The sequence below is a fragment of the Varroa jacobsoni genome, unplaced genomic scaffold (assembly GCF_002532875.2).
Source record: "Varroa jacobsoni isolate VJ856 unplaced genomic scaffold, vjacob_1.0 scaffold_275, whole genome shotgun sequence".
NCBI lineage: Eukaryota > Metazoa > Arthropoda > Arachnida > Mesostigmata > Varroidae > Varroa > Varroa jacobsoni.
Window position 1 is genome coordinate 315,398 of NW_019213177.1, and position 24,951 is coordinate 340,348.

Genomic DNA, 24,951 nt, shown 5'->3' on the forward strand with positions numbered 1-24,951 from the left:
TATAAAGCAGCTAAATGTCATGAGAATTACCTGCTGTGTATCATGACCCCATTATTCATTACAGCTTACAGTGGATTTTGCATGCAAAAAACAGTCAACAAATGCGTCTTACAATGCAAAACTAAGCTCTATACATACAAGCCCCTTAGTAGTCCTCATAGACACAGTGATGTCAATGTTATCAGCAATAAACGACGACATTGTTCTTATGGCTCTCTGCTCGACCACTTATTATGACAGGTAAAAAAACATCACTCCACCATATCATATTATAGGGAACAGAATGTACTGTAAAGGATCCTTCGTTGTGTGGCCTAAAAAGAACTGACATAAAGGCGGGACTACCCGGGCTACTAACGACTTTGTCGTTTGCTTGAGGCCGGTGCTTCAACAAAATTATAGTGAAGTATTGGTCTTCCGGGGAAAGAAAGAATGATCTTTGCAACGGAAGATGACGTCTCATACTAAGTTGATTATGATTCATGCACCACAGAATCTGCAGAACTTACTGCACAGTGTGAAGATAATCAATTGAATCATTCATTCTTATGAACCACAATTATAATCATGATACGTTTAGGACTTACGCTTTGTTCGATTAGTGACGGTAAATTGTGTATGAAACGGAGACATTTTAATTGCAGGGTTGTGCACATTGCTTACCAAAGCCAGCTTAACGACACTGTAGCCTGTGTAACTATGATACTAAATGGTACAATTTTTATATAAAATATTATTTATGACGACTGTAATTATGCAAGCAGTTATTGACAATATTGTTTAGCTTTGACGATGCGCTATAATACGATCCCTCTTTCAAAGGTCACGATATGTGGCATCTGGTTTGTAATAACGACAGTCAGGAACATACGATATCTTACGTTATAGGTACGATATGATGACTCACATAAGCTGGCAGTCATGTGATAAAGCTCAATATAGTGGCTTTTAGATGACACTTTTAGAGAACGTAGCTCTGAGTCCGGCGAAACTATGTCAGGAAAACGAGCCGAGTTATTTAGCTTTTCTATAGCTCAACAAGCATTTGATCAAATGCGAAAAATAGATGGCCAACAGCAACAAGTCAGTCACCCGGATTACGCGTTGCCCCCTATCGTTATGCGTCTTAAAGAAATGCTAAATATTTGATGGGGTCCCCTTGTAGAGGTCGAACGCTGGGACCATTCCATTTATTCTATCAAATGGAATGGTCCCATATCGCTCTGTGACCAGTTGGCTTCACGATGCCCATACCAATAATCCGACGATGCGGGAGACTAAGGTCGGTGAAGGAGACATCCATTAGCTAAATGAATCACCCTATCTCACATCAACTCACAACACAGTTCCCCATTTTATATTGTTGTCTGTGAAATCAAAGAAGCAGTTAGTGTCGGCAGACGTCTATCGGTGTTGAACCTAACAAATAATATTCCTTTTCACCTGATCACAGCCATAATCGTTAGAATGGCTTTTTATTGAGACGTTTGGGAAAATGTTCTGAATTTTTTCGTATTTTTCCATACTCGAAAAACCTTTACAGATAAAGGCAAACAATAAGAAAACAGAGTCAGATCGATGCCGTTTTTACACCAGGAAAACAAACGCTCACAAAGCATCCTGATAGCACTATAACAGACCCCGTTTCGTTCGACCTCCGACAAAAGCTTAAAATATTTAACGTTTAGATGTTAAATATGTTATATAAACGTTACCCTCATAACGATAAGAGGCAACAATAATTTTTGTTACTAGCATAACCAAGTGCAGATACAACGATAACGATACTGACTCCGAGTTGCCGTCTAACTAATATTGAGTAATCTAACAATTTAAATTTTTACCAAAAAAATAGTACCATATACGATATACTGTTAGCTTTCATGAACAAAAAAAAATTATTCAAATGCCATATACATTTACTTTTATGTGTCGCTACGGCCGATTGACGCTAATAAGCGTCAAGCAGTTTGCCCCGCTGTACCGGCCCGTTCGTTAAAGTCTATAATCAATATTCTGGTTTTGCAGAACGCGTACGTATCTTTGAATAGTCAGTCAAAATAAGCTTGGAAACAATAAATGAGCTAAGTTGAAAGCAAGCTATATTGAGAGAATTAGGGCACGTCGATGATGTCGGACCACTGGAAATGTAGCTCAATGCGGACTGGAAAGCGACTGGCCGTAGACGCGAACGCTCGCTTAATAATTGTGTTTTTGTTTAAAAAGTGTTTCCCTCTTTTTAGGAGCTGTGAAATATGTTGTTTCTTTGTAATATTCCCGCATACTCTCAGTTGTACAGTACAGTATATAACAAGAGATGCCTCAGCATTGCGCCGATTCAAATCATGGGGCAGTGTGAGATGTATATTATAACTCGAGGTCGTAGTTAATGTATTATTTAGTTCGGCCATTGATTATTGTAGGTAATTAGTAATGTTTTTGTATGGGATCAGTACTGTATACGTATATTCAGACGTACCTGCATTTCGGCTTCTGACGGTGGCCTATAGCCGGACCCGGCTGACGTACTACTGCTACGAGCATCCCCTCCTCGTCGGACACCTCCGTTGCCAAATAACCTGTCATTGGGTTCTTCCGTAGGCGGTGGGGGTAAGGGCATATTTCTTCGGGGGTGCGCCGGTGGAAGTAGAACAACGTTGTTAGGACCTAACTGCGATCCAGTGTTGGCGCCGCCAATCGTGTGGCCGGCATTTATGCTGTTTGTGCTGACACCCGCTACAGGGATGGCTTTGTACGGTTCAGTAGTATATTCGTTTTCCTTTGGTCGGAATACACCTCTCTCCCTGAGCTTCTCCGTGAGTGTGGCTACCCAGTCCAATGTCAACTCGCGACTCTCAGTCGCTAATCTGTTGAGAAAATGAAATTGGTCTACGAAGATGAGAATTGGTTGAGACGTTTGAACGAACAAAAAAAGAAAGACGAAATGATCGCTTCAAAAGCTTCCAAGTGTATAGGGTAACGTGCTTGCCTGCTAAATTTAGGAAGACTTCATGATCGTGTGCCTGAACCTTAGTATAGACACAGCACTTTATCTCATGCTGGGAGCCATACGTCCAAAGCAACGCCTAACGCTTTAAGCACCGGACGTGAAATCAGGAAAAAAAAGAATATGAAATGCGTTTTGAGCGTACGAAAAAATACGCGGTAGAAGACATTGTAATCATAATAATTCGTTGCTCTTATTAAATATGTTGTAGCAGATGCTAATTGGGCCCCATAAAGCATACTGGCGATGGTTACTAGATGACACTTTTGGCTGAACCTGATAGAATTGACGATCGTAAGCGACTCATAATATTAATAACTGTTGTGAGATTCAGCTTATCGACGAAACGTTGACAATTACATGACCTAAAACGTTATAACACATAGGCATGGCATACAAATCGCACAGTGAATACTTAAACTCCTTGTAGAAGTTCCTTACTTACTAGTGGCCCTAGTATATTCGTTATATTAACAAACCATCACGACATTGGCGGTCATATCAACGCTATGGCAAGCATTTTTTTTATAGCCGCGGAACAACCATATGCAAAGAAGCTTTTTTAATCTTCTACTTAGCTATAGTTTTGGCACAGCTGTCTATCCAATGGAAAAGGGTCACTTGTATTTATGATGAATGATTGTGACTTCCTTCCACCCCACTTGGCCTCCATTTTGTTTCCCGACAGAAAGGAACAAATTGATCAACATAAACTGTTACCTACTGCAACAGCCGCATCAGTGTGACGTTATATAGCATTAGCAATACTGGAAACACTGGCCATTGCCTTCCATCCGGCAGCTAGCTAAATATCAGGCAGATGCATAAACATACAAAGAAGAAGCAAGAGATACGAAGGCGCGTCAACTGTTTGTATGGCGGCAACAATACGTGTCATAGTGTTCCTGTTTACTATAACTCGTACCGCCAATCAATGCAAAGGCAATGTAGAAGGGAATATCTATGACGTTCTGTTTCCACGATTAATAGCGTATATTGTATAACAACAGACGCGTTCAGCCACGACATAGAGCAAAAAACGATCTAATAGTCATCTCCGTACAATGAAAATGTATGATATGTTTAAGTTCTATGCAACTTTTCTCCACTATACAAGATACATTTGTTTCGCTTCACCTTTTACGAAAATTAATGGTTGTGATTTTAGTGTATTTACGTAATTAGGAACATTCGTCAGCTTACTAATGTTATGGAGTATTTTGTTCTTTTGGGTGTATGATCTTCGACAAGCGGACCCAATGAACTGCATGAGTCATATCCGACTCTTTAACCACTAATGAATAATTCAGCGACCTCAAAGACCAGTTTAGTGGTGGATCTAATTAAAGCCTACTTATAGTATCTATCGTCTTGTTTTGTATCTCATTTGCGATCAGCAGTGACTGGCTGTGCGTATTCATACGAAAACGACCCATCTTCAAAAATATTCCAACTAACCTCAATACTTTATCTTTCAACGTAACTGCAAACTCGAAGCAATCCTCCTCTTGACAGACGAGCCGTGGTGAGATGTGCAAACATTCATTCAATGAGAATCTGTAATTAATCGTTCTTCGTCAACATATACAAACTCACGATATATATCATCATGAACTCCTAAATTGGCTGAGTATGTCTAACAAATGTATAGTACATCTGTACTCTTTCTCCATATGTGGATACTTCTTATATATTGCGAAGCTCCGCAATGGACAAACATTTTGTCAAGGTGTCAGTTACCAATATTGCGATTAATCAGCTGACACACTGGACGCAGTAGAAGTCAGGAAACCTGACCTAATAGGCTAGTTGATTATTACCAAGGCAGTTGCTATGATGTCCGAATGTGTTAGGGCATAGGAACAGGTCTAAAGACCAAGCTGTCTTGAGCTCTTCCGACGGAGCCCGCTTATTGCGATATTTATCAAAAAAAACTTTGCCAATAACTGTAGGATGCTATTAGCTAAAATGAGTTCGTATAGACCGCAGAGATTAGCTAACGTGTGTCAGGCATTAGAATGAGCGTCTTTTGTCATCCGTGTTTTCCAGACTACGCTTCACCGCCCACTGTAATCAATGACATCCTCAACTCGGGCACGCAATAGCGATTGCTTTGCGCGTTACGTCCATTGATGAATACCGTTTCGTTGTAGTGAAGTCGAAGAAATAACGGCACTCCGTTTTTGGATAGAGGCTGCTATTTGTTATGTGTGTTCATTGATCCTAGAGCAAAATAAACATACACTTCTCTGCGCGGCGTGACAAACAGCGCTAAAAAACATATGATTCATCGGTTCTGAGCAGAGGAACTCCACTTTTTTCTCGGGAGAGAAAAGGCGACGATTTCGAAATGCGTCAAGTAGGTAATAGTCGTTACACTCGAAGACAATGACCTCATCTACATGGATTATATTGCAGAACAGCGTGGCGCTAATTTGAATGCTGGTTGCTATGGCTGCAAAATGCACCGCAGGCTAAGGGGCGACTAGAGTTAAGTACTAGTGTATCAGCCGCAACACATCGACAATTGTCGAGACGATAAAACTAACAACGTCTAAACGGAGTGCCCGTTTATTCTATGTTGATCTATTATGAATCACCATAGGAAAAGGCTGTCCGAATACGTTGCTAGCCAAAGGGTCAAGGCATTTGGTCGTATCGGACCCATCTGTCATCGACTTGTATCGTAGTATGATCCGCTTTGTAGTCCATGGCTAATACTTTGTCCCAATGAACACATCCTGGAAAACTAATCAGCATTATATACAGTACGATTCTATTTCATCTTGTCTAATAAATATGAAAGCGTGCATAAGGGATCTTCTAGGCTGTTGCCATAATATCTATGTGGCCTATGGTGCGCAAAATGGTCAGCAATAAATCGAAGCAAAATAAGGCACGTGGCGATCTAGAATAAAATGTGGGACGTGCATGGATACCGTATACATGAATTTCATCTTTTGCGGTACGATACTGACCTGGCCACTGGCTTATGTTCGGCTGAACAGTGTCGATTGTCGTAGAACTCTAACCAGGGCCCGTCATCATCATGAACGCAGAACGAAACAAATAGATTTTCCAGGTGCGATTTGGGCAGTTGGTCCGACGTTTGCAGATATGGGATGCAGCGCAACCAGCCGTTACGGTAGATCTCTCGGCCACTCGACGAAGGCGTTTGTCCTGCCGATGGTAGCAGCGATGCCTGGAGAGACATCGTTGCTATACCGTTCAACAAAAACAAAAACAGAACAGCAGCAAATTTAAACTTTTGCTTTCAATTCGTTCGTCTTTTCCCAGTATAGAATACGAGTTTACATGAATCATTTGCACATAAATTATATACCATATACGTGCTTCAGGAGACTCGAACCGGTTGCACATAGCCCCATCGCTTTAGACGCTGTTATCCACAATAGTGACTCAGATTATTCAGAAACTCTGTATTCGTATTTCTAGCATTCTTAATAAAAGCAGAGAAATTACTATCAATATGTCGCGTAAATGATTTGTATTCGTTGGTTTTCATTAATTTTCATCGTCTTTTTTTTGTTGGTCGTTGTTAGTATTGTGATGATACATGTTCGACTACTTAATTTGTTACGAATTATAGCACTTCTATGAATACGCCGACACATGCATACACACTGCAATGTTTGTGTGTGTGTATATACCTTAAGTGAGAAAAGCTAACGGAAATCTTTGGAATGCTATTATCTATTGATAGTCCATTTTCCTTTGACTCGCACGTGGTCAACAAAAGTGACTGGCAAACGTTAAGCGGGAACAATATAAGATATCAGCTTTTATTTCCAACTTGAAGTCCACGCTCTTGACGAAAAGGAGACCACGGTTTAGTGAGTATGCTGTTATTGTACTAAGATGAAAGCAGATGTAAGAATACACAATCCACGACTATTAAATCTCGAATCTAAAGCAAAGGTGATATTTGTTTAAGACAATCTACACTGAGCACACGGCCATTCGCTTTTGATTATTTTCTAAAAGGGGCAAATAGAGACACGTCTAAAACTTTAGGCCCATAGCTCGACACAGAATTACTCAAGGCCTGATTTCGCTCTCTTTTTATTTGTTAGTAGTCCGCTATTACACTGGCAATGCGGAAAAAGAGGCCATCGCGCCCGTCCTTCTGACCCTTACCCAATGATTAGATTGCAAATGAAGCTAGCTGTAGGGAGCAACTCTGCTTATCGTTGCTAAAACGGGCGGACACAGTCGACGTAACAGGCGTATTTTGCACTTAGGCTTATGAACAATGAGGACCAATGCTAATTGTTCGCTGGATCTTACTGTTGCCTCAGGTAGACGACAAAGTGTGCTTCAACTCTACTACTTAAGTCTCCTTAAGCTTCAAGTCTACGTTGAGTTAACGGGCAATATGGAGATCACTAGATTTTAAAACCAAGCAACGCTATATGGGCCATGTAAAGAATACTGTTCTAGTTCATAGTCGGCATGTTGCTTCATCTATGATTTGGTCTCGATTTTTGGGGGCTAAATAATCCAGAACATAAAAGATCCCCGTGATATAGCGAATAGAGAAGGTCCTGGTCTCCACTAATGTAGAATATATCTCCATAGTCAATGTTATGCTGAGTAGTAGTTTGTTGATTCATCATGAAGCAGTATATCCTTTATTTCTGCGCTGTTTACAACGGCTGATAGCACGTGTCTGTAGCCGACAGATATAACGGGAAAAATCGACCGTGAGCCAAGTCACGTTAGGCTTAAGCCATCTCATAGCGTCGCTGAAATTCATGCAAAAAGTTATAGTATCGCAACGTACGTATGGTTTCCAGGTAAATATCAAATACAAAACAACAAGTGTCTACTAAGAGCTGTTACATCGCAGTGCTTGCATAATAAATTTGACCATGAACCGCTTCCACCGTTAGCAGAACCTCAGATTTAGTAAAACTCTGCTTTAGTATGTAGCATGAACCCTATGTATGTGACGAAACTCATATGATCCTTCTTGTAACCGTCAATGCAATTCAAATGGCATTAGCAGCAATCCGGTAGCCCGGAAGCGTAAAATTATTTTTTATCTGTCTGTAGTTCGGTAATAAAATCTCTAGCCGAAATTTTGCTCCTACAACAAACTGACACAATACCGCTGTCTACTATATGGATCAATGGCAACATGTGCGTTGGATGCGTGTTCATACGTTCTTCCTGTTCACTTCTTCTTGGAATGATATCTTCAGCTAAATAAATAACCATCTCCGAGAGGCCTCACTACGGCCGTCACTATGCTATCGAGCTACTCTGTATCTCTGATTAGCTGAACCGGTCTCTACCACTTAGTGTAAAAACAAAAAGCATCACAATCATAGCAGCAGCAACAGCAGCAGCAATAGCAATAACAATATACAACTAATAAATAAAGCCGACCTTTTCGATTTGCCCGCCGCGTCTTCTAGAAATGATCTCACAACACGAACCAGCCACCAACTATTCAGCATGAGTTTGGCTAACTGGTGGTTTATATCCGAACAATAGTAACACGTTTATCATAATGTTTTTATTGGAACGCAAAAGCACATACACAGGTACGTAGACACAGTTTCGCTCTGTTATCTAAAATGGGGAAGCCAAACAGTGTACAAACCCGGAGAATCAAAGCCACACCCAAAGGATGGAAAATTCGATCGGAAGAACGGAGGAAAAGCGAATTCGATACAATAATGGGTCAAGACATAGATCCGAACGGATATAATCAGACGCATGGTCATAGCACCGAGCAAACTGGACATACCACGGTCAACCCTGGTGGAAAGCACCATAACTTTTCTTGTTTCCAAGATCACGACTGTGAATTCGTCTTATCAGATGAATTTAAAGTCGTTGATTGTTTGCTGCCGAAAGGTGTGATGCGGAATAATTTCGTAATCCGTTCTAGCTTTTTCGATCCTTTACTATGATACATGTAGCAAAACCCTTGAAGTCAAGATAATCTCGAGGTAGGAAATATAGTCATTTTTTTTTTTTTTTTAATACTGTGTAAAGTTAACGGGAACTCAACAAATGATCTGCTGGAAATACACGTCAGCAGACATTCGTGTACGCAATTACAGTTATACAAAAACAGCATGATTGCTGTTTTTATCGTTTTCCGATTTGCGCTCCAGTCGACGGAACCTTGCAGAATTAATGTCTAGGGTATTCTTTGTTTGCCAGTCTCACACTAATATAAGAATTAACTAACTAACTAACTACTTGTAGGTTTTCTTCAGCTGTTCACGTGCAAGGAAGCGTATCAGTCAATAGCTTTGTTGCGTTCTCAGCCAAAATTAGGGCGTAGTATAGAAAGGTTGGAAATCCCACTTTTCATTAGCTGAGCAGCAGATGGTCGTGTTTCTTTACGACCTGCATACATTTATCCTTGGTGCTTGCCCACAGTTCACTAATAACAAAAACAGTTGATGGGACGGTGGCAGAATCGCATTGACACTGCTGTCACCACTCATTGTATTGGCAGACCACGCTCATGAGCGGAATCATCTGTCCACTCGTGCTTTTGCTGAGTTGATTCACGACAGCCCATACTGTACACTGCCACGCGACGTTGGTAACACCCAGCGATTGTTGGCACCGTACGAACTCACTCCTGTCTTTGCAATGATATTTTCTGACCGATGGAGCTCGGCTTATGGAGCACTGTCGATCGATAATATTCCGCAGTAAATTTGATCGAACTCTACGATTTGCCAATAACCAATTGCTTCGTAGCCGCCGCCGCCGCCTCGATCTTCTAGCCCAATCTGGTACTGTGAAAACCCTCGAAATCATCTTCTCTCCACTTTAGCCGAGGGTTAGTAGTTGTCCTCGCTTTGCGTCCGTGCTCGATTGTTTCCTACTATAGCACAGTATAAGCTGAGGGCAGTTGGCTGACAGTGGTGACGCGGCCTATTTAGAAATCTGTGGGCTCCAAAAAGAAAACATTACTTCGACAGCCATAATCACCGTAATCATTATCAGTGGCTTCATCCTTCATTGTCGTATTGGCGTTGTTGTGACCACGCCGCTAAACGTTGTGGAAAAAGCCAGCGATGTTGCCGCTATGAAATCGATGTGAAAGCTTCTGCTGGTACCAGTAAACGTGCGAAGGCCGGTTGTTAAGCGACAATTTCTAATGATCGCTGTTGAGCTATTGGCAACTTCTGGTGAATGGATTACAGCAGACGGCAAACGTGTCATCGTCACGTGAAGAAACAGCGTTGAGATTCACCAGTCACAACGTTACTTGTATTCATATACCCGCCTATGCGCCTACGCATATAGTCACATCTAAATCATAAGCGATACATAACAGACACGGAAATACACGCACAAGTTATTGTTGGTCGTTGGCACGCCGTTTAAGAAACACTAGCGGCACGTTCAACTCGGCAGCTCGTACCAGATGTAAGTAAACTGCTAAAGGACGACTGTTAGCGGAACTCCTACTATGATTACAAACGTTACTTTCACAATAATCATAATGATGACAATAGTAATAACACGCTGTACCTATCGACCAGGCGATAAACGTGAGTCACTCGTTAACGTCGTGTTGCCGATTCAACCGTCGTTGGCCTCGACATCGCCGTTGCGTTTGTCTTCCCTGCTGCCGCCAGTGGTAATATCGTCCGGTGCTCGCTGGCTGGCTGACTCTCTGGCCGGCTGCACTGCCATACCAGAACTGATGATCTTACCACGTGCCGATCGAAGCTCGGCTATCGCCTCCGCTACCTAAGAGTGCAAGTAAAGTGGAGGCACTCTTGGCTTACCGCGGAGGCATTGGCTGACTAACCGGCCGATTGGCAAGTCGTCTACTGCAGTGCCGTGGTGGACGGCAGCCCTGTGTCCCATCTTTTTTTCATTTGTTCAGTTGCTTCGCTTATGAGCTTAATGGCTGGCAGCCGCTGGGTGACAGAGGCCGGCGCCGAAGGGACGCCGCCTCTGGCTATTTGACGTTTCGCCTCACTCTTCGTAAAGTGCTACCACTTAATCTGCTGTTTTGTAACGTCGAGCGCCGCCTGCCGCGCTGCAAATGTTACCGTTGACCGTGCCTGCTAAGCCTCTCACACTCCATTCATTAGCGTAGCTCTACGAAGTGGAGACTGGATAAATCCTTTTTTCGAGGTGAGCCCAACCTCTTTCTATTCTTGTTGATATCGCGCGTTCTGTTCTGACAGCACTGGCAGTAGCACTAGTAGCTCGTTAACACAGGCCACAAAAGTGGTATTTCCTCGGATCCATATCGTGAATTCCTGTCGTTGTCGCAAACCGAAACAATATCTCAGGGCCGCCACAGGCAGGAGTGCTTGCTTTTCACTAGCACCAACGATACCAACGATGCGGAATCGTCATCACTGACGGCAAGAGCACAAGCAGGTAATTCATGACGCTGCTACTGCTGCAACGGTTTCTTGCAACAAGAAACCGTTGCAGCCGAATACCATGAGGACAGCGGAAGTGTGATCTTCACATGGAACAAACGCTATCTAGGTCGTCGCTTCATATTGGTCACCAAAATCGTTTTTACTTTATTTCGATCTTTACAGGCTAGTTACTCCGGTTATCTTGAAGTTACTTACTCTTTTTCTTTACGAACTACTAGGATAGAAGCATTGTGAACAGGCGCAGGTCTCCTTTGAGTATCCGTTCTCCAGCCACTCCTGCCCACAACTCTGCTAACAAGAAACAACAATGGCACCAGCTGATTACTTGAACATGCTCAAAGCCTTAGTACGCAACACGTTATTACAAACATTATTCTATTTACGATTCATATTGAAGTGTTGCCAGCAGGAACTAGCTGGCGGAAAACAGGCGAGGTCCATGGGCGGCTGGTCGGCTGAGCTTCTGACTATTTGTCGTCGGTGTTTTGCTCTGCCGCCGCACCATCCATCAGCAGAAGCCGTAATGAAACATCAACATTAGAAGGAACGGCTGACGACACCGAGATGCAGGGGTTCGTTCATTCGTTGCTTCGCAGCCGAAAGCCAGCTAGCCTGCGAACTGTCGACGAGCAGAGCAGACAGCCGCCATCTTATGGCAGTGAGACGAAACTGTGGCGGGAAGGGACAATTGAACTTGTATATTATTAATCTTAACTGAGAATAAGTGGAAGATGGCTGGTAAATTGAGGAAGTACGCAATTAAACTTATCATGACGATCGGTAATACGAATGCTTGTTGCAGTGTGGTCGCCTATAATTGCGTTCACTTACGCAGGATTATATTTTCGGTGTAGTACAATAAATTCGATGAAGCTGAAGCAAAAGGTGCCTTTACGTACGCTAGCCGCTTTTATCAATTCAACTGTAAGTGTTTCGTCTAAGTCATTAGACCTGCTTTAGAATTAACAAATAAAATAAGTCTTCGTAAAAGATGATGTCTGCATGAAAATTCGGGTGGTCGGAATTACATATTACTTAATCTTCTGTTTTACGTTTAAAAGAGACAAAAGTGTGCTATAATTGTCATACGTAAATGTTAACTGGAAAACACATTGCCGTCAGGTCTTGCGGTCCCAAAATGGCCTAAATGAAAATGCTGGAAACACATCTATACGCATGTACATCTTCGTTCAAGAAAAAAAAAAACTTTTGAAAATGATCTTCCAATGAAATCGGTGTAGGTTAGCGAGAAACAACGGTTCACGGAACAAATGAAAGTTCAGTTCTGGTCTAATTAAAACGACCTGTTTAACTTTAAGCCTAACAAATTAACCTCTTATTACCTCCATAAAACACCGATGATATTTAGCTAAAATAGATTGTATTGAATCGACTGTGCCGGCTGAGATCGAATATGAGTACGCAGGTTGCACTGGCAGTGTGTGCAGAATAATGTCTTAAGGGTCATCACGAAAAAGTAACTGTAAATCGTTATGCTATTATATATATATATTCCAAGTACCGCTTTGTAGGTGTGCACTATAATGATTACTACTGGCAACATCACTGAAAATGTTTACCATCCCATATGTTGTGTAGTATAAGGCGAGCTTCGAAAGAAAGGCTGCTGGTTTCTTAATCGGAGGTATGCCAACAAATCAGTGTAAGAGCTGGTGTCGGTGCTCTGCTATCTGGAAGCATGACGATTCGCAGTAAATAAATTCAGCTTCGTAGAACTATTGACAGTTGAAAATCAGGTCCCACAAATGTGCACCGTTCTTGTGAAAAATGTAAACAAAAGATACAAATTACTGTTTAATGTGCTTTTGCAACAGTATCGTTCATCTACCACTGAAAATATTACTATGCCGTACAAGGATCAACAATGTTACCTACTTATTAGTTTATCGTTACACCGCGTACTATGCACATATTATGGAATAAGAAGTGGGTGACATAAAAAGTTGGAAACTTTTCGGCTGTCTTTGTAAAGGTAAAAAATATTTTCTCTATGGACTCAGTCGCTAGAACGAACAGCTCACAAGGCTGGTACGAAGTCCCTTCGAACTTTGCCAAATGCCCACAGGCCCAGTAGAACCCTCGTCAGGCTCTATCCTTTTCCGAGGCAAAATGAGTCTTCTGAACACCTGAGAAGACAGCTCTTGAATTCAGCGTTTTTGACGAAAAAGGGCAATGTGATGGAAAGATGTCGCGGCGACTAAACATCGACTCAACAAAAGATACGAGCATAGGCTAAATCACAACGTACGTAGGCTCCATTTGAGCACGGCACGAAATGGAAGCTGAGTCACTCGATTGGATCCAGCAATCACATTCAGGACGACGAAGAGACGGCGAGAGAATGTAAAAATAACGCGAACGACAAGCAGGGCGCGCAAAAAAAAACACGTTTAAAAAGCTGTATCCGGATACGATCAGGTCTGAAAAGTTAGTCAATGCTTAGCTTCAACGGATACGTTAGACTTAATGCGAGAGCAGTACATAGTATAGACTGACACACAGACCGTAAAGGTATTCAGGTTATCTGCATCGTAGTGGTAATAAGTAGTCGTGCAGTTCTGTGACTAACGTCAAAACTGTCAAATCATAGCCAACGAGTCAATTTATCAACAGGTTATCAAATTATCCATTATCATGAATTATGCTGCTTTATAAAATGCTATGCCTGGGTGCTGGATCTCCGACTAGCAGGTAATTGATGTAAGCAATCGGTTCGTAGCTAGGTCAGGTACAAAGCTTTTAGGTTAAAAAAAAAAAAAGTAATCAAACAATTCTCGCTTGCTAAACGAGCAGTACTTTAGTGCTTCCATAAGTTCTCTATAAATTATTTCCAAAGACAAACACAATTGCTATACTGAGCCGCCTGCGAAGCACTAGCATTTATTATTGTTGTTATCAATAGTATACAGGGTAATTCTTCTAGCATATTTACATATAGTACAGTGTTTAGCGTCTGCCTGTTTCATATAATTCTCTAAATACCTAGTGGCGACAAAGGTGCAACCTATTTGTACAGCGTTCGTCGTCACTTTGCCTAGATATAGATAGGGTGATTGAATCATCGTACAATAGAACTATAGTGAAACTGATCATAAACGTTTAGAAGAAGGTCTTCAAAAGATGGATGCCATGCATCGAGCTGAACTGGCCTGCACGATCGGGTTCTGCCAAACAGAATCAAGCTTATTTACTGTTAGTAGCCTCATGAACAAGTGGTCAACATCAGACCCATCTTCTGCATGCGGGGGCAGAAGAGAGTAGAGTTCCCATTGTCATCCGACCCGCTTTCAGCAAAACTTCCGGTTCAGAAGACCGATCATTAGCGTTTTCTACCATCTTTTATCAGCACGAATTCAACTGATTTTCTATTGATGTACTTCAGAACGCCAACGGTCGTAGTCAATCTGTGGGGAATCTAACAAAAACCATCGACAGAATATCTTCAGTTCAAAGGGAAGACGTCTGTGATAGTTACATCATCCTTTTTTTTAATCGCCCAATAACATACATTGAAGGATCCCTAACTATAGTGGTGCTAGCGTAAGGGTATATGGTAATAATGTGTGTAAGATAACAAGCTTCTTGCTGGGAACGCACTGACATGGTATTGATCTAGAACAGTAGAGTTGATGACAGTAACATCTTATGGAGTTCATAGGCAGCCACATTTACGTTTCGGAATCCAAGAAGATAGGTTGAACAAAGTCGTTTTCTTATGTCTAAGTAATCACGCACCGAAGTCCACTAGGACTGGGTCATGCTTGTCCAGGACGGTCGTACATCAGATTACTGTGAAAACGATTCCTAGGCCGAGTGAATAATACTGATTGCCCTATTTTCAGCAGTAAGTAGAATCAATGCCAATCATACGGATTAGCCTATACTGAAACAGGCTGCACAGTTGTATATTTACAGGGGACTAGATAGACGGCTAGGCATCAGTCCCTCATATAGACGTATTAGCATACGATTTCGCCTATCACAATGACCCTCTGGAGTTTTACTTCTACTTTATGCAAAATTTACTGCAGTTCGTTTAGCTTGCTTCCGTTGTACAGACACTAATGGCACATTGACATTTTTGACCGAAGTAAATTAGTTAACCTGTCAGCATGTTGATGTCTTAAGAATAGCTTTAAAGAGCGTAGTTGTTTTAAATCGTTGTATATAATATATTTGGCTGTAATAAGCTGATCCACCGAATCTAATCTGCCATTTTCTCTACCAGCAAACAAGCTCGTTCTTGAAATTGTATAAGCTTTCTCAAGAAACACTAGAAGCAGTCTAGTTCAAATAGTAGTTCAGACTCGATATTTGAATGCTCCTCTTTCTAATCGCGCTGTTACTGCCATTTTGCTTAGTTCAACACTGGCACCCTTGCGTAAAGTACGTCAAATACGTAACTCAATTTATCAGCGTGGCCGTTACGCCTTTCATATAAAGCAGCAGTGTCTTCATGTCTAACTTTAACTTCGATACGGAATGTTTTTGCCATCGAAGGTTTTGCAGCGCATATGTGGAGTGGCCGTTGAGGGCGGCGGACTTCAGCGGCGAAGCGGCTGCTGAGTCAGTCAGAGGACCCGTTCGTAGCATTGCCGGGAGGTGGAGGGAACACCTGTGAATTCCAATGCGCGTACGAGGTGGCATGTAGGGGTCCGTCCAAGACGAGCTTCTTGCGCGGGATCCGCACCGTTCTGAAATGGGAAAAATGACATAAGTCAACAAACGTTCCGATTCATTGGAGCAGGAGCGATGGGAAAATGTGGGCAAATTTGGAATCTAGAAAAACAACTCGAATGTATCTGTACGTAGAGATGTACATTTAGTTTATTCCATTCGTCAGCTTTTATTTGTGAGAATGACGTTTGTACCTGTCGAACACTGTCGATCTTTCCTCGCGTGGCTTTCGGAGCGGTTTCTCAACGTCCGCCATCGAAGACGAGGCGAGAGAATTCGGAGATGAAGATGCAACGGAGCCCGGAGAGTCTGGTGAGGTATGACCCGAGTGTGTGGTCTCCCAGGTTCCCCCAAGTGGGCCGCATGAATACATCACACGGCGGTTCTCCTTTGATGAAGAACTCACGAAATGGTCCTCGTTACGGCGAGGTGCCAGTGCAGCTCTGTTATAAAAAAAAAAGTAATAACAGATGCGAGAAAGCTTGGATACGCTGTTTGCACTTATTCTATAATATGGCCGTGTTTTCCTCAATGTGTTGTCATTCACTCTGCTCACCATTTATAATACGCACGGACCATTTTTTAAACATAGTAAATATATGATATAATATTCTATTGACTTCACAGGTACGATCGTATGTAGAATATAAGATGGAATAGAGAAAATGCTACCTAAACGACGTTAAAGCATGTAAATAAAGGGTTTCTTAGTTAGCTACGCGAGCACTAGATATATCTGATTCTGTTACATGGAAATAATAGGTGTAATAATTAGTAAATATCTAACTTGCTTAGCGACCTAATAGAATGAACTTCAGTAGATTTTTGAGAACTTATATAATTCATATGTACTAGCTGTTCATAGTAGCACTACGAACGAATACTCATTCAGGGTAAGTCCTGGGAACTATGAGGTTGTGAAGGGAATGTCATTGTGATCCTATAAGAATTCCTGTAGACAGTATATATTTTATGATTGTTAACCTCATACGTAGAGTGTAGTGTTTATTATCGCACGCAAACATGGACAACTTCAGCCTTTCCATTCGGCTAAATGGCATCTGACATACTTACATTGTACATACATTATCCAATTTTTCGGAGCGAATTGCTCACACGGCACCGCCTAGTCATACATATTCTGGCAAAGGGAGTCTCTCACACGAGATTTTCGCAGTTCCCGACGCCTATTGGGTTTTGAATGACCGGAGACGACCGATATAAAATAGTAATCTTTTCATCGCGCTGAAGCTTCTTTGAAATCAACAAACCCCATTCCCCTCTCGACAACCCTGCAATACTTACATATAGAAACTCAGGTACAAACACAGTAGCACTCTGAACACGAATAGGTCCCTAGGGGCCGTCATTATAATCGTGTAAGACAGGTATAGGTCGATGCGATCTTGCGTTTGAACATTTCTTAATAGAGTATGTTCAAGTTCGGCAAGTTAGTCAAGTTCGGCCATGGGGATCGAATTCGTTGTCTAAAAACAGAGCAAAGAGAATCGTTGCAGTAGTTGGAATAGTAAATGATATTCTAATGCTAATTTTCGTTCCTCTCCTTATCTGGATCTAATTCAATGCGAGGTATCCAGCCGCTTTCCTACTGCAGGGATGAACAGTAGTAGAGAAGTTCCATCACTGTCGCATACTAACAGAAAAAACGAAATATATCTTTTATTCGAAAGGAGCCTGTGTCGTCTGCTCATGCAACGGACACTATTAGATGTTTTCACACGATGTTGCACAAACACAGAATATAGTTAACAAAGCTGTGTGGCTATATTGATATTGAGTCGGTATTCGGAGCTGTTCTTAGTAAGACCAAAATCGGAGGAGCCACGTGGTTCTAAGTTGAGTTTGACGATTTTTTCCGCTCGTCCGAACCGGGATCTGTTCGAATGTTATAGGGAATTTACGGAAAATAATATCTGATTAAATTTAACACTAAAACGAAGACACACTATTATTATTACTAGAGCGGAACGCCAAAGACCATCATTGTTCAAAACGAATTACAAATAGATACGTAACATGATATAGAAATCTAATCATCCGATAATTATGGCAGACGAAATTGACAATGGATTCCTGGTCTGACTATCGTCTGAATCAATAGAGTGATATACGTATTTTAACAAAATACAATAATAATCAATGAATACGTGTGATGTATCGCCAAACGAAGAGCAACACTTTGCTTTTTCGATTGTATTAGAATTAGTTAGTTAGTGGGCGCAGCTGCTGAATGGTCTTAATCCTGGCTGGATAAAAAAAAATAAACAAATTGCGCGGTACAAATTTCAAATAGTTGTGCAAAATATCTTCGTTCTATACGGCATCTACAAATCTAGTCATAACAGGAGTTTACCAACGATACGCTACGATCATTAACGTCTTCATTAAAGGACCTTACTCTTTGCTTCGACGTTTTCAATGTTTTGTCCAATTAAGAGAAACTATTAGGCTTAATTAAATAAACTCTACTGCAACTAGTCAGGTTAAGGGCACTTCGATTGAGTAAAGAAATAATTTGCAGTGAACAGTAGCCTCGTATAGATACAATTGGCATTATTTTTACTATAAATCCTATTGATTTACAGTAAAAAAAAAAATATATATATATATGTACATATATATTCTGCTTCCAACAAATGACACTGCGCCTGTTAGCCACCAGCTGTCTACTGGGGTACGCGACCGTACCTGTAAAGACCTATGCAATCAGTTAATGAGCTCAAGTCTTTGATGCGGCGACAGCATTTAAGGAGTAGTTATAAGATCTGCGTAATTCTTGATCAGGCTTCTATTCTAAGATGTCAAGCCGAAGAGGCTCTTAAGTTTTTTCATTGTACTAAATACAGAGGTATCCTTAACAACTTTCGCTTTGAGCAAACCTGGAAAGATGTAGTTCGCGTTTATTTTATGCTAGAGATAAATGAACTCCTACGCCACGAACACGTTTTTTTCCGTTATTTTTTGCTCGATTCAGCCTATGGCATTCAACAGCGTTGTAGGTCATGATTGCATACGCAGATTAGGATGTCGTCTGTACACTATAGCATCTGATATTTCATTGTACTGCAAAGTTGATCCATCGCTGTTGGAACTTTGAAAGTCCGCCGAAGCAAGCGGCCTACCAGTGAGCCGGTACAGTTCCCCATAAGTGCAAAAAACTTTCTCTTCTTTGATTTTGGGATCTGTAAAGAGTCCGTGAAGGTTGACATTTTTTCCCTTCGGCGTGTCCCAATTGAAGGTGTTGACTTTGATACTATAAAGTTCATCAATAAATAGGTGGGTAGCCGCAAGTCACCAGTAGCCCGCAAAAACAGAGATGCGATTTACTTTATTAAACACATATTATTGCCACCGATCTACCGATCGTGTAAATAGCACCGATGTGCGTAAATAGTAGAGGATAAGTAATAAGAAGTAACTGCGCACATAAGTTCGTACTTCGATGTATCCAAGCAAATGTACTATAATGTAGAGAAAATTTGGGTTTATGAAAGCGCTAATATAATTGATAGTTAATAACATATTAACAGTTAGTTAATAGTTAAATATACCACCATTCATTCGTAGTTGTGTATCCGTATTCAAAGAAACATACCGCTTACCAGTAGAAGAACCTTTCGCAATGGGCATACATGCACAGTTACCTTGAGTGCACGTTTGATATGCATGTCTTCCGCAAAGTTGACATTTGTACAAGCTGTTCCCATAAACGAATCCCCGGTAGAGTTGTAATCATATTGCGCAATACGTTTAACCGTCGTATTGTTTATAAAGGCTCGAAAATCTGATCTTGTATGGTCCAGACTTAGCCTAAACCTAAAATAACGAACGTTGAGTAGTTGCGACAAGAACAGATTGGGGCTGAGTCGTTCGAACACAGCGGCCTTTGGCCGCTCATATCTGCCAGTTTACCGGATCGCCATCGTTCTATGCGGATGTTTCACAAAGGATAGTCGGAATTTTTTATAGTAAGAGTATACACATTAGATGTAGTAGTGGAAACCCCAAGGAACTTCGTGGGCAGTTTTTGAGTTAGCAACATACTGTTACGGTTATTAGTTTTACTTCATTCGAAAACAACCTTTATTGATTATGTTTGTGACCGAGCAAAGCTGCTACGTGAGCACGTCACCCTGCACGAGACACGTAACGATAGAGCAACGTATTGTGAAGAAATCAAGGAAGTTAAATACTGCCCTTTCTCGACGCAGAGATTATTGCTAATCAATATCTACAATATGGCATCACCCAAAATGTCGATGCATAAAGCGGCCGCCGTTGTGTATCATTAGAGAATTCTAAACATTTTTGCTCTAAATTCTAAACATGTTTGTAACCGTGATTCACTTATTTGCTTTGCGTAAAATGGCGATCGTACATGAGCTGTTCTCGCCTCCCGCGCAAATGCCAAAAATCAACATTACTGCATAGTTATAAACGTAAACATCACTTCTATGTATGCCATACATTGTTCGGCAAGCATCGTCCAAACCTTGAGAAATTAATACAGTAAATATGTTTGTTTCTCTACTAGCCTTGTTCGATTTATCCAGATGAAACTTGGGCGACCCCTGTGCCTACGATTGAGATAACACGTTACGCGTGTAACCTTCTGGATTGTTAAGGGCCGGCGCAAACAAGTCCCAATTTGATTCTGACCAGACGACCCCGTACTGGATGTGTCAACGTTTGACGCGACTTGGCAATGTGTCAATGAATATTTATTCAAGTAGGTAATGATTGCCGGAAGGTTCGTAAAACCAAGGTCAGCTATGAAGGCCAGCCGCGATCTTTCAATCAGAATGAGTTCGCCAATGCGAGCGATAGAATTCGTAAGCCTGCTGGTTGTAGCGGGTCTATATATTCAAAATCTATTTTAACGCGCAATTTTACGTCCGGTGCCGCCGTTAATCATTCCATCAGACGATTGGCTCTAAGCCCGAAACGAAGTCTCGGTGTGCCCAGTTCCACAACGTGTCCCTAAGATTAGCAGGCAAATACGTCGCCCATCAAGTTATCACTAGGTTACCTTGTCCTGCCCGTCATCTATATACCGATGCCCCACAGACTAATACATCATCAATCAGCTAGTTAATCACATTGTTACTAGCATGTCAACTAAGGACACGTATTGCAGTAGTCGATAGTACCTACAGTGTTTATGTGATCGATGCTTCCGACCTGACTGATTGTCGTGTTTAACTTAAGGATGATTTTTCCATTCAGTAAATGCAAAACATCATCAAAACAATACACTTAGTAACGATGACGATGATAATGATTTTGGAGCTCCGTATATGATTAATTGGCGTTTTAACTTTAGTATCCTTTTTCAAGCCAGTATGTGTCATAATAGGACGCTTATAAGTACTCAGAGATATAACTTAAAGAAGAAATCACTTAACAGAATTCGTTATAAATTTCGCGCATGTAGTGGACAACGAAAGGCCTAGGTGGCGTCAATTGGTCAAATTGGCGTTTAAAATTCGTATGAACTTCTCTAACTAAGGAATTGTCAGTAGAGGCTTTTCGAAATCTCAACTCAAAGGAAACATTCGTTGCCCAGAATTAAATGCATCACTGGGTCAATCCGAGCGTTTGTCGCAGCTCGCTTAACTTAGCATTATCGCAGATTCAACTTAAGTACATTATCATACAGTCAAATTAGATATCCTACTGAGAGAGTTGCGGAGTTTGAATGAAACGAACCATGAAAGTTGGCTGATCTTACAGACCTGTGCCGTTTGCGCTGCTCGGAATCAATGTAATTCTCGCCGGTCAGCTGCCATTGGCTAAGAGGTCCCAATCCAGATGATGAGGCCATCGCACCGGTCGCTCTGTGGGCCACCAATGGCTTCCGAAGGCTAGGCAAAGACATCGTATCGGGTGCGGCACCTCGCATAGAAACCTAAAGCAAGAACGTCAGTAAATAACCAAATCTTAGAATTAAATAACAATTCGACAGTGCACGGGCTGGAGGACTTCTTCAACATAATATCAAGTCATTTAAATTAATTATGTACAATTAAAAGCTGTTTGCAGTCAGTAATGTTTTTTTAGGATACACGAGATTAATCCAATTGTCACATTTCATGCTCATGAACCTTTTAAAGGTTAGCTAGCTAAGAGGTTGAGTCTTTTTGATGGACGATAGTGTAACTAGAAGGCAATTTCAATTCAAGAACTGACTGGATAACAATAATAATCAATATATTCAACCGATAGCCATACCTAGTTGGTTGTGGGATATCTCTTCTGTTTTAAGCGAAAAACAAAGCGACAAAATCAATAATTTGTCGTTCGTGATTGATCGAGATCCCAAGAAGTCTGGTCACTGTGCGACAGAAGAAACCGACTACTTTTATTCAAGTTCGGATGTAACCCGCAGTATGGCAAAAGTGTCTTAATTTTATCACGGAAATTATTAGCGGAACTAGCTATGTTTGAATGGTTAGTTCACTATCGATCAGTACACGTCACCTCTAGCGGTACCGCGATCACCTCGGCAAAGGCCCAAGACCTTCGACATTATTGAACCATACGTTAAGAAAAATCATTTATTTTGCATAACTCAAACTAAATAGTTGAATATCTCCACTCGAGGTTAACTCAATCCGTTGATATACTATAGATGATAATAATATACGGATAGTTGTATAGTTTAGCAGATGAAAGCTGACAAAATGGTCAGCATTAGCGATTAATGGATTGTTCATTCACGTCCTCCACTCAGAAATACAGTTTTCGAAATAAGGAAATGTTCCTCCGTGCTAAAGACAGACCTAAGGTATATATTTGTACATTAGCACGATAGAATTTCCCTGCACGACTCTGCGTCAATGATGTACCTCAAAGGCGAATGTCAAACGTGCCAAAATCGATGCAGGTTGTAAGCTTAAAGCGCAGCTTTCGTAATGACGTAGACCTAGATATCATCCTGAGCTATAGACATGCTGCAAAAGTAGTAGGGGTTGCAAATGTTCTATGATGCGTACTACTATCAATCGATTGATTCCGATTCAATCGCTAAACTTGCACAGTAAACGAACTTTGTAAATCGTCTAGTCGTTCTTTGTCATCATTGTAAACGACGTAAGTGTCACAATGAAGTTTCCCTCGAATGAATAACAGCCATTCGAAAAACGCCTAATAACGTATTACTTTGTTTCTACTATGGTATACAATGGGGTCGCACCCTGCCTCGAATAACCAGATATTCTTTAGGCCAACCAGATTCTTTGGCACTTCCATTTTGAAGGGCCTCTTATACGTCGTAGGCGGGAAAGGATACGGTTAAACGCTGCCTCGTAGGCAGTGTTTAACGGTGTCCTTTTCAACGATGTTATATTGACTCGATGTCTTTGCATCATGTTTCGTAAGCGACTTGACCCACGTAATCTCGAGCCCTGAATTAGCAACAAACAATGTTTTGTCGATCCGTCTTACGAAGGTGGAAAAACACGCAGTTAGTGACGGTCTCTAGTTCGAGACTGAAAACTTCCAAAATCGCAAGCCTCGGCGAATGACCTCGATCGGTACGGCCGTAAGTTTTCTGTTTGTATTATTTTAAAGCCGAAACCCTTTTCGGGAAAGCGATATAGCACGTTTCCATAACAGCCGCATCTGTGATCCACCCTGTTTCTGTAAGGCTGATTCTTGCTCTGTTACAGTGAGTAAAAACTTCTTAGTCATTTAGCAGCTAATGGGAGTTTGAGGATGATTTTTAGAGCAGCCGGCACACCGAGAGGGTCCTTGTCTCTTGTGGGCTTTGTCGGACTGTATTTGTGTGTCCGTTCGTTTGCTGAATAAGGTGAATCAGTTAACCTAGAATAGCAATACGTCGCTTTTAGGTGGGTCACATCAGATCGGCCTGTTTTGTTTCGTTGACGCGGATTCCGGTCATGTAACGCTTTGTTAACCGAACGATAAAACGTTAAGAGTCCTAGGTATAAACTCTGATTTCTTTAGTTTCCCAAAAATCGCTATGGCGACCTAACCCATACTGACACCGGTACAATGACATACATACAGGCGCACCCCGAGCAACTAATGGGCTAGACCAAGTGAGTTTGTCACGTTCGTAAGACGATCTCGTGCAGCCTACGCACACGACTCACGGAAAATTCCATATGCGAAACGAAATTTTTAGTATGAAAGGCCAGATCGAGAAGGTTCTTATCATAAAGGTGAGCGGCAGATTGTCAGTCTGAAGAAAGCGCTACCCAATTGAGACTAATACTCTGCTTAAGAATCGCACAGTCAACCTGAATTTAAAAAATTGGGCTCATAAATACCCCTATCGTTGGACTAGGGCTCCCCAATCAAACTATTATTGGAAACCGAATCAGGCGATGTTTGAAATCACGACTTCTTTTTTATGCTCACGATTACCTTCAGTGACGTGAACCAATGAGTGATAAGTTTCAGCAGGGAACTTTCCTAATTAATACCAAATTCCTATTATAAATATAATAATCTGCAAAAAAAGTTGTTCCAAAGGTCTTACAATAACAATCATATCTAATACTGTGACCAGTTGAAAAGATTCTGAGTACTATAGACCTAATTAGCTTAAATACTTAACTGATAGCTCTAAGAAAATGTAAGATAACCTTCATTAAAACATTCACTGCCTTTAAAGGAACCGTCATTAGCATATATCGTTTGAAGGGTCTAACTCGATATTGTTTTTGTCATCGGATCCTTATAGATTTTTGTATTATACAATATAATCGCTCGACGGGCCGACTGTGGCGAAGTCAATACTGAATTAATATTCAGATCTCATCGGAGCTGTATGTCTTACTGATGCATATATAG

At 41.3% G+C, this 24,951-nt stretch overlaps 2 protein-coding genes and 1 long non-coding RNA gene across 7 annotated transcripts in view; 1 reads left to right on the forward strand and 2 right to left on the reverse strand.

Moving 5' to 3' along the window:
• Nucleotides 1-11,696, reverse strand: part of LOC111258910 (uncharacterized) — a 16,678-nt gene extending 4,982 nt beyond the window's left edge. Inside the window, exons 1-4 of one of the 3 annotated variants that reach the window (XM_022830486.2) lie at nucleotides 11,608-11,696; nucleotides 5,986-6,226; nucleotides 4,466-4,564; nucleotides 2,480-2,867 (exon numbers count right to left, since the gene is read on the reverse strand). In XM_022830486.2, coding sequence (XP_022686221.1) covers nucleotides 2,480-2,867; nucleotides 4,466-4,564; nucleotides 5,986-6,221 — 723 coding nt within the window. In that variant the 5' untranslated portion in view covers nucleotides 6,222-6,226; nucleotides 11,608-11,696. Of the gene's footprint in view, nucleotides 1-2,479; nucleotides 2,868-4,465; nucleotides 4,565-5,985; nucleotides 6,227-9,352; nucleotides 9,444-10,537; nucleotides 10,626-11,607 lie in introns of those variants that run through there. The other 2 variants (XM_022830484.2, XM_022830482.2) reach the window with 2 other exon arrangements.
• LOC111258915 (uncharacterized) overlaps nucleotides 10,306-24,951 on the forward strand; it is a 21,432-nt gene continuing 6,786 nt past the window's right edge. Inside the window, exons 1-3 of one of the 2 annotated variants that reach the window (XR_002679285.2) lie at nucleotides 10,306-10,432; nucleotides 10,549-12,336; nucleotides 15,934-16,056. This is a non-coding gene — a long non-coding RNA (uncharacterized LOC111258915). Of the gene's footprint in view, nucleotides 10,433-10,548; nucleotides 12,337-15,933; nucleotides 16,057-24,951 lie in introns of those variants that run through there. The other variant, XR_002679284.2, reaches the window with a different exon arrangement.
• The window catches only part of LOC111258912 (uncharacterized), a 51,591-nt gene continuing 40,923 nt past the window's right edge, over nucleotides 14,284-24,951 (reverse strand). For both annotated transcript variants that reach the window (XM_022830491.2, XM_022830492.2), the window contains exons 4-6: nucleotides 21,867-22,039; nucleotides 16,305-16,553; nucleotides 14,284-16,127 (exon numbers count right to left, since the gene is read on the reverse strand). In XM_022830491.2, coding sequence (XP_022686226.1) covers nucleotides 16,001-16,127; nucleotides 16,305-16,553; nucleotides 21,867-22,039 — 549 coding nt within the window. In that variant the 3' untranslated portion in view covers nucleotides 14,284-16,000. The remainder of the gene's footprint in view (nucleotides 16,128-16,304; nucleotides 16,554-21,866; nucleotides 22,040-24,951) is intronic.